General features: G+C 27.5%; 2 protein-coding genes across 5 annotated transcripts in view; one reads left to right on the plus strand and one right to left on the minus strand.

Moving 5' to 3' along the window:
- The window catches only part of LOC147814401 (uncharacterized), a 129737-nt gene extending 123185 nt beyond the window's left edge, over positions 1-6552 (plus strand). For all 4 annotated transcript variants that reach the window (XR_015431240.1, XR_015431245.1, XR_015431242.1 and 1 more), the window contains one exon: positions 3564-6552. Coding sequence is in view for 1 of the 4 variants with exons in the window: in XM_087156836.1 (XP_087012962.1) it covers positions 3564-3872 (309 nt within the window). In the remaining 3 variants the exon portion in view is untranslated. The remainder of the gene's footprint in view (positions 1-3563) is intronic.
- Positions 6506-9372, minus strand: LOC107437300 (uncharacterized). Its single transcript, XM_043051378.3, has 3 exons — positions 9330-9372; positions 8201-8251; positions 6506-7015 (listed from the first exon to the last, which is right to left on the minus strand). Exons 1-3 carry the CDS (start codon positions 9339-9341, stop codon positions 6527-6529), a joined length of 552 nt encoding a protein of 183 aa, XP_042907312.1. The 5' UTR covers positions 9342-9372; the 3' UTR covers positions 6506-6526.
- Between the last annotated feature and the right edge of the window lie 5083 nt (positions 9373-14455).

The raw sequence follows: 14455 nt of genomic DNA on the forward strand, positions 1-14455 counted from the left end.
AAAATAAAAATAGTTTTCTTCACTGTTTCGGCAAAAATATAAAGGAATAAGAAAAACATTTATATATCAATTCATCATACATAAATTGCTCCCTTAGTTACAAAATCTTATTTTTTTAAAATAACAGACGTATTTCGTAGATTTTTAAATGCGTTAAAAAAGTATGAATTTAGTAAAACGTTAAAGTGGTTTTAAATGGTAAACTTCCAAAATTAATTTCACAAAATTCAATTTCACAAACACGTTACACACAATATGCATTTCAACTATAACGTTTTTCAATAAAATTACTCTAATTTCAAGTTTCAAACTGAAAAAATGAGCAACATTCAAACATTATGGTAGGACAGAAATTTATTTAAAAAATTTTTCTGCGAAACTTGTAATTTTTAAACAATGAAAAAATTTTTAAGCTTGTAATATCATGTTGTATCATTTTGTTTTCCTTGAGCTGATTGTTTTTTTTAACCAGTTTCCAGAAATTAAAGAAAATATAACAAATAATTTAATCTTTAAGTTAATACTATACGGGTGAATTTAATAACTAATTTAACAAAAGTACATTGAAAGAGCTATATTTTTAGATCCTTTATATTAGTCTCTCCATAAATAAGTTTGTTTTATGCATTTTTCAATAGATTTGTAAAGTTTGTAATTATTCATACAAACATTCATCACTACGTCTAAAGTCATAGAATATTGACATATTTTTTCACAGACCTTTTTAAAAAAAATGTGTTTGAATTGGGCACTTGAACTTCAAGAAGAAGACCTCCCATACCCACAGACGTGACCGATGATGTCATGACCAGCTAATCTTTATCAGCAAAATGGCGTATTAAAGTTGGGCTAAGTTTAACATTAACATTTAACATTTAAGTTTAACATTTAACATTAAATTAATTGAATACAGAGCCGCAAATCGAATTAGGGGAAATATAATTCTTTCTCGTTAACTTTTTTTTACTTAACTTAGATTTATTATTTGTTTTGTTATATATTTTTGTTTTGTGTACCTGGCAACTTCGAATCATAATTTAATTTGTTTATGTTCTACATGGCCCCGTGCCTGTCTTTGTGTTGAGTCTCTGTGTAAATATATACTGAAAGAATTGAAATCTTTGTGAAATAATTTAGAATGAATCTCTTAAGTGAATTGATAATGGGCGGACTTGGCTTACTCGTAATAGAACCGTTGCTAGCAAATGCCGCGTTTCAACAAACAATCAGGATACAGATACATACCTGTACATTACGTCATTTGCAAGTATCCCATTCTATCTGTAACTTTCTCCAGGAAGAGCAGGAGGATGCTCATTGTTTTGGAGTAATCCAAAACATTTCTTTAACCATTTTTGACCATTATTAACCACCATTAACCAGTTTGATCATTTTTAAAAATTGTCAAAAATTTCATCAATTCGATTGACAATTCTGAAATTTATATAATAAATTTCAAACCCAAAATACAAATGTTGTAGACATGATTTTGTTTTAAAAGAATTTTAAACTTGTAAAAAATATTGTCATTTATTTTTAATAACGTATGAAATGTGTAAATTCTCTTAGGTTCTGAAATCGGTCGATTATTAATGGTATCATTAACTTTTTTTAAAAAATCTTTAACATAGGAATGCAATATTTGAAAATACATACATTGATGTATATTCCTAATGAAAATACATACATTGATGTATATTCATAATGAAAATACATTTCTTTGATGTATATTCGCATCAGTAAAAGTAATTTGCATGGAAACAAGCAGTTGTATTTATTGACAAGTAAAAAATAAAGAAATAATAAAATTAAATTAAATTATTTGCACCACGTAAACTGTTTTTGCTTGACATGAATATTTTTTTTAATGCCGGGCACTTGGAACTATTGTCCATTGGCCACAGAAAGTGCCCGAACTGCTAACTCCCTTTTCGTTACCCAGTGGGCACCTGTGGCGAAGCCACGGCGGTGGAGCAACGTCGCCCACGTCACACTGCCACAACCCGTTTATAGGGTGGGTCACAGTCACGCATTCACACACAAAGGAGAAAGGACATAGAACACAGATAGAGAGAAAGGCGAGTGATCTTTCTGTAATCATTTTGCATGGCCTTTTGGGTGTTTAGAGCTTTTATACACCCTTTAAACTGCTTATAAACTCTCAATTTGGCGTTAACTTAAAAAAAAGTGCTCCTTCACACATTTTTTAGTGTTGTTCAACATCATATTCGCAGATACGTACGGAGATTTTACAGTATACTTTTATTTATAACCCAGCAATTATCACAGTACTTTTAATTAAATTATACTTGAAGTTATTATAAAATAATTTATTTAAGTTCTGACTTTTACTTATTTAATTCGATATATTTTGTGTAGGGAAAAATTTAGAAAAAACTATAAATCTAATATCTATTTTAAAGCTTTACATTTTAGGTTATTTTTTATTCAAAATAACCATTTGAAGTAGAATTTTATTTAATTTTAATACCATTCGTAGGACAGGACCTTTCAAGTGTTTGAGTGGTTCGATTACATGATTAAAATGACCTACATCTCAGTTGATATTTAATACTGATTCGCAAAAAAGCTTTATAAAAAATGCCAAAAACCACTTAATGGATATTTTTTTCTACAAAATAAATGTTAAAATTATTTTTTAATAAGAAAGTTTGACTATGTTGAAATTTTTCGAACCGTCGGATATAATTCAGTTTATTTCTTAAACATAAAATAATAATTATGTGGTCTAACATTAAAGGAGTGAAATATTGTTACGAAAATTACAGCCTCGAATGTATTTAATAGACTAAATTAGTTTCAGTTTGCGTATTTTATTAATGAAGTCAGATTCAAACGTCAATTTTATGAATTGTTAACATGAATTGCTATAATGAAGCTGTATAATTAATCCTGGTCGAAATTATGCTTAATAAATGTTTTTTTTTTTTTTTGTAAATTCAAAATAATTGCAAAAAGCTCTTCAAATTCTTCTTTTAGATAGCTCCATCTCCCTAATGATCTTTTTAAAAGAAAAATCCCTTTAAAACTGTCCTTTTTATCACTGTTTTTTCACGAAATATTGATAAGCTTTGAACAAATTCGTAGAAATCATTATTCTGTGAATCATATTTTACCTCAAAAATGAAATCTTAAACTTGATTAAACGATAATAGTATTTTATTTAAATGGAAGATTTTTCATTTCAACATCTTATTAAGTTCGCAGCAAATTTTTCTCACCAATGTAGTTTGAGGTATACAGGTATAAAGATTCAATGCCGAACCAATTTATCTGAGACCGGAAGCATTAATTTACTGAATATTTTATTCATCATTATACATCATTATCACTTGTTAAATTTTTCTAGCTCCTGAATTTTACGTTTGGAGTCTATTCATAGAAAAACATACCTCAAATTATAAAAGTTAATGTCAAAAGACAATTGTTTCGAATTATAAAAAAATCACATTAGGCTTAACAGGTACTTTTGTTTTGAGACACTATCGAATTTCTTTGGACGTTAATTGTTAAATAATATACTTTTAAATATCTTTGTTTAGTGGTTGGAAAATAGATTATTTCTGAAGGCAGATACTGAACTACTCTTCATCTCCTCGAAAGATGCCGGAAGTGTTGCTTACATAACGTTCCACAATGGGCACCTGCAAACCGAAACTCATGAAGAGGAGCAAAATTACTCATTCCACACTCTCACAGATGCCCATTCACAGTGTGGACCACATTCATCCAACAAGAGACCACATACAGAAAGGAACATCCATGGATCCATGGACGACACACAGAAAGGAAAGGATCGGGATTCAAACCCACAACTATTGGTTTCGCAGGCAGGCACTCTGATCGCTTGACCAACTGGCCTGCTAGAAGATAGGATGATCACTAAGTAATCCTGAATGTTTGTAAGTGGTACCCCATTGGCATATAAGTGCAGAAATGCCAGATGATACGTTATTGTAAAATTTCAATATTTTGTGATTTGTATAGTTTTATTTAAATTCAAATGATATTTTATAAAGTATATTACTTCTATATTTCTACCTGAAGTGAAAATTTTTGCCAATGACTTAAGGACATTTTGTATCATATCTGTGGTTACTGGCCTTTACCAGTCGGAATTTAAAATAAAGACACTGGGGTCAGAAATGATCACTAATATTCATTTTGAAAACCCATATATCCCTCCTCTATTTTAAATTGTAATTTAGACAGAAGTGGGTAAAGATTTTGAGATGTATGATATTTCATCTGAAAATGAAAATCTGCAATTTTATTAGTAAAATCATTCAGAAACCACTGGTTTACAATCTTGCAACGGTCTTTATTGCAGAGCTTCAAGTTGCGATTTCAGTCATTAATATGTTTAAAGAAAAGTTGCCTCTTGACATCTATCCTGCTCTCTGATTCACTTTTGGTTCACCGTCAGTTCGAAACTCCAAATTCAAATTTTGGGAGGGCGAGGCATATTACACATGCAACTTTTCAGACGATGTCTTTGTTTTCAGAATTCTAAATAATAAAGTGAGTTTTAAAACTCTAAATTTCTACAATGTAAACTTAAAACCACTATTATAAATTTATAGCATCCGTGGCAACTTTCTCAAAACACATGTTGACTTTTAAAAAAAGACTTATTTAGTGAACTGTCCCAAGTGTTCTATGAGAATGGACGACATTGCATCACGAATTTATATTAGTTTATTTTATTACTTAAAAGAAGAAGAAAAATATACATAAAATAGTTTGAAAAACGGAATCAAATACTATGTCTGTTTTCGTAAACACACATTTCGAGCTATGTCCAGATATATAAATTCACCGACGATTCACTAATTCCTTAAAAAAATTTCCAACGAAATGACGAGCACATTTTGCTTGATTAATTCAAGTCGAATGAATGTGATGAATTAAGTCGGTGCTCTGTATTTAAACCAATGCCATACTTCCACTTTTACCGTTTAACCAATCAAAATAATTTTATCTCCTTTTAACTTAGTTATTAAGCAATAATTTTTCCAGTTTTCGATAAAGATAGAGCGCTTCATGATAACTCCATATTTCATAGTCCCGCACTGGACTGATCGAGAGTAGTAGAACACCGATGTCAAGCATTACTGACTGCGGTCAGTGTGTGGCCACTTGGATCAGTAATAATTATGATGCATCAAACTTAGTTCTGTAAAAATATACTGTAAAAAGTTTGCCGGCACACTGAGTGACAGAAATTTTTACCTTAATTTGATCCGGAATTTTTGCAATTCGGTGTTTAAAAGTATTTAGATTTTTTGATGTCACGTGCGGGGCAACATGTATTCATTTTTTCAAAAAAAACATTGTGTATAATTTCAACGTATTCATTCAATAAGAATGATAAATATATGTTACAAAAATAAATTTTGGAAGCAGTTATTATTTATGCAGTTTCTATTGAGAAAAATCCATCTTTCTTGTCATGGGCTGGATAGCTATTATATGTAATTTCAACTATTTATTTCTAAAACAAAAATATTATTTCAATTTAATACTAAATAATAAGGAATCTACCTACTGCTCGCAACTTCATCAAAGTGCAGTTCATTAACTTGCCGAAATAAAGGTTCGAAGCTTGAAATCGATTCTAAAACTCCTCACATTCAAATATTTCAGTGCAAACCCTTACTCTTTCAGACCAGCACTGTTTGTCCCACTGTTGCCACTCACCAAAAAGAAATTTCATAAAAACTACTTTAAGTTCAATTTATTTGAATCTTTAACGATTTATTGATATATGTCTTAGTGTCAGAAAAATATTATTAAATATTATAATATATATGTATATATGAAATATTAATGCATAAAATATGCCCCAGATAAGTTCTCAGAGAAATTAAATATACATTTATTAAAGGAAAAAAAGGGTAATTCTTTTAGAGCAATGAAAACAAATTTCGCCGTTTTTTAAATTGTTTCAGTGTTCTGATAATGAACATACACATAATTTTTAAAACACATGTGGCTAGAAAAAGAGGCATGAATAACCAAATAAAAATGCTAGACCTTTCTTTTAGAGCAAGGAAAAAAAGTTTTCGTTATTTTTAAAATTGATTGAGTTCTGTGATAATCTACATGAACATAATTTTCAAATCTCATGTGGCTGGATAAAAGAGACATTAAAAACCAAAAAAAGATGCTAGACCTGCCATGAAATTATTTTGTAAACGATATATATTCGGAAAAATATTTTTGGGTGCAAATATTTATTCAATTGAAATAGGAGAGACAATTCAAATCACAAATTTTTAATAATTTGCAATGTGAAATGTAATAGAATACTTGTATATAATTAGATATTAAGAGAACGAACATTTAACGAATAACATTTTTAATTTACTCTTATATTTCATGAAGATTATTTAATTACTTATGGAGTTCATAGTAAACTGTGTAAGATATATCCAAACATAAAAGAGCAACCATTTTATAAGAAAAAAAATTTATTTCCTATTTATTTACAAAAATTTTTGACTTAATAACCATATCTGGCATAAGGAAGGGTGCCTAACAGTGCACTGGCTAATCCATATCCACCATATCCTGCACCATAACCAAGGCCATTATATCCAAGGCCACCATAACCACCATACCCGTAGCCTAAACCAGCATTTCCAGCATAACCATGTCCTTGAGCAACGTGACCATGAGCGTGACCAGCATAGCCATGTCCATATCCAGCATATCCTCCATGGAGATGGCCATGAGCAGGGGCTGATGAGTGAATGTGAACGGCAGCTGGATTCTGGTTGGCGGTTCCTGGTTCGTTGGTCTTTACTTGAGCTCTGAAGCCACCGTGATCAGCCACGTAGTTGACCTGTCTGTGGATACCACGATCATCTGTAAATCCGTAGCTTCCTGTCACATGACCACCAGTTCCGGATTCTTCTCTGTGTTGTTCACCATGTTTGTCTTTGATGCTGTATCCAAACTTGTAAGGCTTTGGTGCATGATGACCATGGTCCTATAATTAAAGGTGAGATATAATTGTTTTTAAAACTTATAATGATATCTGAAATAAACTCATAAGTGTAACTTTTTCGTTTGATCGTCATAAAAATTTTAAAACATATAAAAACTTATACTAAAAGCAATTGCATTATTCATAGAAAAGCTCAAACCCATTAATAAATTTATTCAAACTTCATGAAAAAAATTTGATTTTTTTAAATTGCATATTATAGCTTTTAAAAAGCATGTTTATCTCTGAAGCAATCTTTCAAATCTTGATAGTTTTGGATAAAATTAGCGAAGCAGAAAGCAATCAATACCAAAACACTCGTAAAAAGAATTTTCTAAATTCAATCATTAAATAATTAGTTCGCAAGTTAAACATTTTTCTTAATTTGAGTAGAACTTTTGAGAAATGAAAATTTTCAATCAACTAAATATATAATCATTGTCTTTTTTTATCCATCGCTTTCTTAAGTTGTTTTCTGCTTATAATCACAATACAGTAAAATTTGAAAATTAATGTAATATTTCATTTTATCTTTAGTCTTGTTTGAAAATTTCTATTTCATTTAATTAATAATATTCGACTTCATACTTAAATATATATAATCTGTTTTGTTTTTGAGATTGGAATAAAATATTTACAGAGAAAAGTTCCTCGCTAAACTATTGCACAAGTTTTTTCTTATGAAGCTTACATTAGAATTGGCAGAATTTAAGTTTCAACTAAATAGTTTTGTGTAAATTGTTATTTCATTAAATTTTTCTCCTCTTAATTTAAGTTACAATATTACACTACATAGTAGTTTATATTTAATTTATTTTATAAATTGATATGGCAGAAATTTCAGCTGATAACCGTTAGTATCATTCAAATTTTTTTTCCTTAAGATTACAATACATTTATCATAATTTGAATATATAAGGAAATTTATTATATTTCATTTGTTATTTTATTCAGTTTGTTTTTAGATTAATTTAAAAACAATATTAAATTATATATTTATATTTTTGTAATTAGTTTTTTGTTTTAAACAAAATAATCTCTAAGAAAAACTATTTAACCAATGTGATGCACCTTCCAAAATTATATAAATGAGTTCAATAGAAAAATACCAAGAACAATGAATTTATTATTATTGTTATTTAGTGAATAAAATACTTAGAAATACTGATAAAAACATGTATATATTACCACAGGAGGGTGTGCAAAAGCAACAAGAGTAACAGCAGCTAAGAGAAGAACCTGTAAAAAATCAAAAAGAAATGATACCATGATTTCAATACTATGTTAAATAATTTTATTATATATTAAAATATTAAATAATTTGTAGCGTAATACTAAAGAGTTATTTTGAAAAAGTATGTATTTTGCATGATTTTTTAACATACTCATATGTTTATTATATACCACCTTATTTTTTTTTATATAACACTACTTATATTTATTTATTTTACTTATATTTGCTCTTTTTTACTTATACTATTTATAAACCTTGTATTTATAATTGTTTCAAACTACATACTGCGAATAAATAAATTTATATAAAATTCCTTTAACTATTTTGTCTCTGTCTTATATCTCTGTCTTATCTTTTTTTTTTTTGCTGTTTTTTTCAGGAAAATTTTTTTTAACATTAAACGCTTTTAGCAAAGAACATCTTTTAAAAAATACCACCTATTAAATACTCTGATTTTTTTCTCCTGTATCTCTCATATTAAATACTTATGAGCTTATTTGATTACTTTCTTGATATTTCAAAAGAATAATTTTTGAAAAAAAATTTACATATATATATTGAAATCGTTTAGTTTTTCGTATATTTAAAACTTGTAATTATAAGTAATTCTAAAATTAAAAAAAAATATATGATTACTTAAAGCATGTAAACATTTATATCAGATCTATTTTAGTGTTATTGAATTTTCGTATAACATATATGCAATAAAAATTTCGTGAATTTACAAAGTTTATTATTCTATCACAAAATATATCTTCGAAGATGTTATTAAAAAATAACTATTTAAAACAAACGGAAAAGAAAAAACACTCTTAAATGAATTTGTAAATTTGCAATAAAGAAATAAAGTTACTGATTACTGAAATTACAGAATATCTTGCATATTCATTTACTTAAAACCGTATTTAACTGCATTGCACGTAGAAATTTCCATCGCAAAACCAGTCAAAAATTATGAAAGTTCGTACTGAAAGTCTTAATGGAAAATTCATTTTATTAAGGAAATGAAATTTTAAAAAAATATGAAATAGTTTAAAATATTTTGAAAATCATATGCTTTTAAGCAATAAAGAAAATTCTTACCCGTGAAATCATATTGTACTGTTTTAAAGACCGAAGAAAGACTGATAGTAAAAAATATTTTCTTCAAAGCATTTATATAGTTGTGGAAAAACGTGTGGCCTTGTCAACCGAACAAGAAATTAAATTATCTTAATGCTTCAATAATTTTGCTGAACTTGATCTTCGTGCTATTTTTGTGGAATGCTCGATTTGTCATTAAATAACTCATTCAAATTTCTTTTATCCCTTACGTAATTTACTTTAAAACCATTTATCGAAAGAAATTTTTATAATTTAGCACTTATTACATCACTTTTTTGAAATGATATTAGGTATGATCTGATATCTAATTCCATAATAATATCAATTGATATTAAGTTCCGAACTATGTTTTATAAATGATATTTAGCACAAATATTTAAATGTTTTAAAACAAATCTATAACGTATATATGGATAATTTTTTTATGAAACTAATAAAAAATATTAATTTCAGCATAAGACTGATAATTTTATCGGAAGTTATTTAAGTTTCGAATATCATTTTGTAAATAATATTTGTAACAAATATCTTAAAACCAATGTTCCATACGGGTTTGTATACCGCGATAATTTTTTATATGGAACCGATAAAAAAATATTAATCTCAGTTTGAAATTATTATTTTCATAAGAAGTCATTTAGATCCCGTATTATATTTTATAAATAACATTTGACAAAAATATTTTAAAACAAATAATCCAAAATTATTTGCATACCAGGATAATTTTTTTAAATGAAATCGATAAAAAGTATTAATTTTAGTATGAAACTAATACTTTTTATCGGAAGTCACTTAGATTCTGAATTATATTTTATAAATAATATTTGACTCAAATAGTTTAATGCAAATAATCCATAATGGTTTGTACACTAGTATATTATTTTATATTAAACCGATAAAAGTTTTAAATAAGAAACATGTCCAATGATTAAAAAAATGTAGACGGTATATTGTAATAGGTAAAACATGGAATTGTGTAAAAATTGAGAAGCAAACATTTTTGTAAACCTTTTTCTAAAGAAAATCTTTTTTTTTTGTTCTTGTACTCTACTAACATTTTTTTTACTTTTCAAGTATAGTTTAACTACTTTAATTTGACTTTTAACCATTTACCAGCAAAAAATCATTTACAGTAAAATCAAAAGCCCACTTACAATCATCATATTAATCTGATATTATAATAAAAATTTAATAGCAAAATTTGATTTTTTCTGAATAATATTTCAAATTAGCTGCCGTGTTAAGTAAAATTTTGTGTAAATATACCAATTTTTTCTCTTGTATAATATACTAACAATAGTATCCCAATAAATTGCCTTTTAATCTTGCATACTGACCCAGAAATCTAGGCAAAGATCAAAATCTTTTATAGATTTTTAAAGAAATATTATTCTCTATTAAATATTTAAGTAGTCTATCTTATTGTTCAATATGCAAATATTTTTTTAAAAAAGTTACGCAATTAAGTTCAAAAATTAAAAATACTTAGTATTATACAATTTTTAAATAGTAAATATAGCCTGTCCTATAAATTTTGAAACTCGAATCACTTAAAAAACAATTTATAAAATGTTGTCTGCTACTTAAAGATTAAAATGATAATTTAAAATTATTCTGCAATCATATTTATTTCATAAATCTCATACGATGCCTTTAATTTGTATTCTGTTCAAATTACTATTTATTGAAAATTCTCTTACTTTCCTATATATACGATTACGGCAGGAGTTAAAGAACTTTTTAAAAATGAACTAATTTAAGAAATAAGCAAGATAATGAAAGTTAAATAATTAATTTGTGACAAAAAGACAAAGAAACATCTCAGAGATGATATTTCTAAAGTTTTAAACTGATCTTTGAGACGAATTTGGAAAGATTTGAAGAAAGGTGATAGTAACTAATCAAATAGTTGGAAGAACACAAAAAACTTTAATTTGTGACGATTGAATGATAAATCGAATGAAATGTCATAAGAAAAATGACAGATCGGCTTTAGTTGAGTTATCTTTTAAAACACAATCCACGGAAAACTAAGAGTTAAGATTTCATGGAATTCTGAGTTGAAGAGTTCTTAGTAGAAATGGTTTCTGGAAGCTTCGACGCCATTTAATATTTTTCCTCAACCTTTTTATTTTGGAAATTGCGAAAAATGGATCATTCATCACTCTTTAAACAAATCTATGTCTGACTTTTTGTTTTAAAAATTGAAAATTTTGCTTATAAGAACAAGATTTAAATGTGATAAAAACGCCGAAAAGGTCTAAATTATAGTCAAAACTACATTAATATAGAAAAATTTACCGTGTTTTTGGCTATGTGGTAGCAAAAATCTCGGTAATTTTTACTGAAGCACTTTGTTTATGAATTTAGTAAAATTAACAATGAAATAAAGCCTAATAATATGTGATAACTTTAGTAAATGTGATAAAATTTAGTAACTCTAGAATGATATATTGGGGCATGGAATAAAAAACATTTATTCCCTTAAACTGACTTTTTAATTTGTATTTGTTACTAAATGTATAGTAATAACAACTATAATTTTGAAATCCAAAATTTAAGGTAAACTGTTGTCATGTGAACGAAAAAATTATCAAACGAATGGTTAAATACCGTATTGTTTGGTTTTGCTAACCGGAATTACGTTTCTTAATAGAAATGTACCTTATAGTTACAGTTGTTTAGCCAGAATTCTTTTTACAGAAATTGCATTCAATTACAGAAATGTATTTAGATCAGATGGAATTTATGTCCAATCATATAACATTTGAAAAGTATTAGAACTCACGCATTTTCAGATATTATTAAATCTATCCTATAAATTAGTAATCACTCTTGGTAATACCCTGTTTCTTCAATTACGGATTGAAATGTTTTAAAGATAATTTTCTCATTAGGTGGCAAAAAATAATTTGTCTCTTAAAAAATGCGCTTAAAAAAGAATAAACCTCCACATTGATTAGAATATTGTAAGAAGTTAAATTCGAAACATATACCAGGCGGTAGCATTTTGGTTTGAATTCAAGGATTTAATATGTTGTTTGAGGTACATAATTTTATGAATATTTTTTTTAATTTCAAATCAGTTACATTCAGCCCGAATTTTCTTTAGACCAAACATTATTTAACTTACGTAGAATTCCGTTTCGATAAATTGAAGCCAGAGAAAGTTATTTTTACTTATTGTTCATAAAAGAGTATTTATTACATTGATGTTATCATGAAAAAAAGTGCCACTTCACACTTTTAATTAAAGCTCTTAACTATTATATTTTTTTTATCATAAAACATACAGGAACATAATCGACAGTACTTTTTTTGCATCAATGCTTTGTTTTAATAATTTTATTTGTTTAACTGTAATTTAGTTAAAGTTCATTGCCTTTAAATAAATAAAAGGTATCCCATATGCATTCTTGGAATTTTTAAATCCTACAAATCCATAAAACGTCACAGCAAATAATACTTAGGTTTATTTGCAAGCACATTTTTATAAATTACTCTTTCTTTTTCAACAACAGGGTATCCAAGATTTCATTAGAATCGGTCACTATTATGCAACTAGAAATAAAAATTCAATCATTTTATGAAAGTTAATGAACCGAAACATAAGAGAATGTGTCACAAACAAAAGATAAATTTGAGTGAAAGTGATTCTTATGAACATTAATAAATGCAAAATACTTGTAAATGATTTGAAATGTCAGAAGTAAATGATTCAACACCAAAAATTAGTGAGGCGTGAACTGCTCGCAAGGAAATGAATATATTATATAATATATGGTAAATACGAAGTTAAAAGCGTGGTGATTCGTAATTTTTATTGTCATTTTCTTTTTTCGCTTTTTTTATTCATTCTTTCGTTGAATTCATTAAAATAAATTTCTCACTTTCCTTCATCGAATAAGTTCATTTCATACCATTATTTTATGCATTCGTTAGGTAAAATCATGCAATTTATTCATTTATTGAATAAATTAATTTCATTTATTTGTTGAAATAGATTCATTTCCCTCGTGTGGCGAGTATTGCAAGTGTTTAGTGCTTAATGATGAATTACGACGAAAGATTGTATAATGAGAATAACAATAGAACATTGAGTAATTATTATGAGAACCAAAAATAAAAACTACCACAGTCTCATTTGCTTCTTGTTGGCTTCATTATTTATTACGAGAAAACACGCCTTTCAAATACTAAATTGGTCCTAATCGAGGAATGTTTATAAAACATTTATAAAAAAAATTATGATTTCTTTTTTTTTTTTGTCTCCTATTATTGAAATATCGGAAGTACATTTATTATTTTGAAAATTCAGTACGTACGCTAACTCTATCAGCAATTGAAATTTTTGTGAGTAAATGCAGCTCCAAATTCCATTTATGTTAATTCTAGTTTTTTCAAGTTATACGTCACACATTCCTCTCGACATCTTTCAAGTCCTTTTTTAATATCACACGCTTTCTTATATTTATTGAAGGCCTTTTTACAAGTAAGAGATAAGCCTCTTGTAAAGAAACTCAAGAAAAAGAGTCAAGAGATACAATCTGGAAAATTAGTCATTTGTCATTAAATATAACAAAAAAGCTATCCGAATAAGAGCAACTCTATTTTTAAAATGTGCTTGTCAATTAAATAATTCGAGGCTCTTTTAAATATCTACCGCTTTATTGAAATATTTAATTTATTTATAATTCGGTAACCTTTTATTAATACTCTATAGGAAGAAAATTTTATAAGTAAGTTATTAACAGCAAAAAATAATAGGCTGAAACAAAGTGAAAGAAGAATCAACTCATGTTTAGAGACATATGAAGACAAATATTAAATCATTATTCACTCTTATAATAGGAGATTTTATTAGTTGCATATTTGTACAAATAATGCACTGGCTAATCCATATCCACCAAATCCAGCACCGTAACCAAGACCATTATATCCAAGGTTATAACCTAGACCAACATTTCCTGCATAGCCATGCCCATGGTTAGCATAACCTCCAGTCCCATATCCTCCATAGAGATGGCCATGAGCTGGAGCAGATGAGTGAATGTGAATGGCAGCTGGATTCTGGCTGGCGGTTCCTGGTTCGTTGGTCTTTACTT

This window comes from Parasteatoda tepidariorum, chromosome 2 (genome assembly GCF_982258835.1).
Source record: "Parasteatoda tepidariorum strain Cologne lab strain chromosome 2, Ptep-v5.0, whole genome shotgun sequence".
Taxonomy (NCBI): Eukaryota; Metazoa; Arthropoda; class Arachnida; order Araneae; family Theridiidae; genus Parasteatoda; species Parasteatoda tepidariorum.

Bases quoted from the DNA above. Each gene is read 5' to 3' on its own strand.
- LOC107437300 (XM_043051378.3), bottom strand. The intron at 7,016-8,200 runs GTAATATATACA...CTTTAATTATAG, and splicing joins CTTTTGCACACCCTCCTGTG to GACCATGGTCATCATGCACC.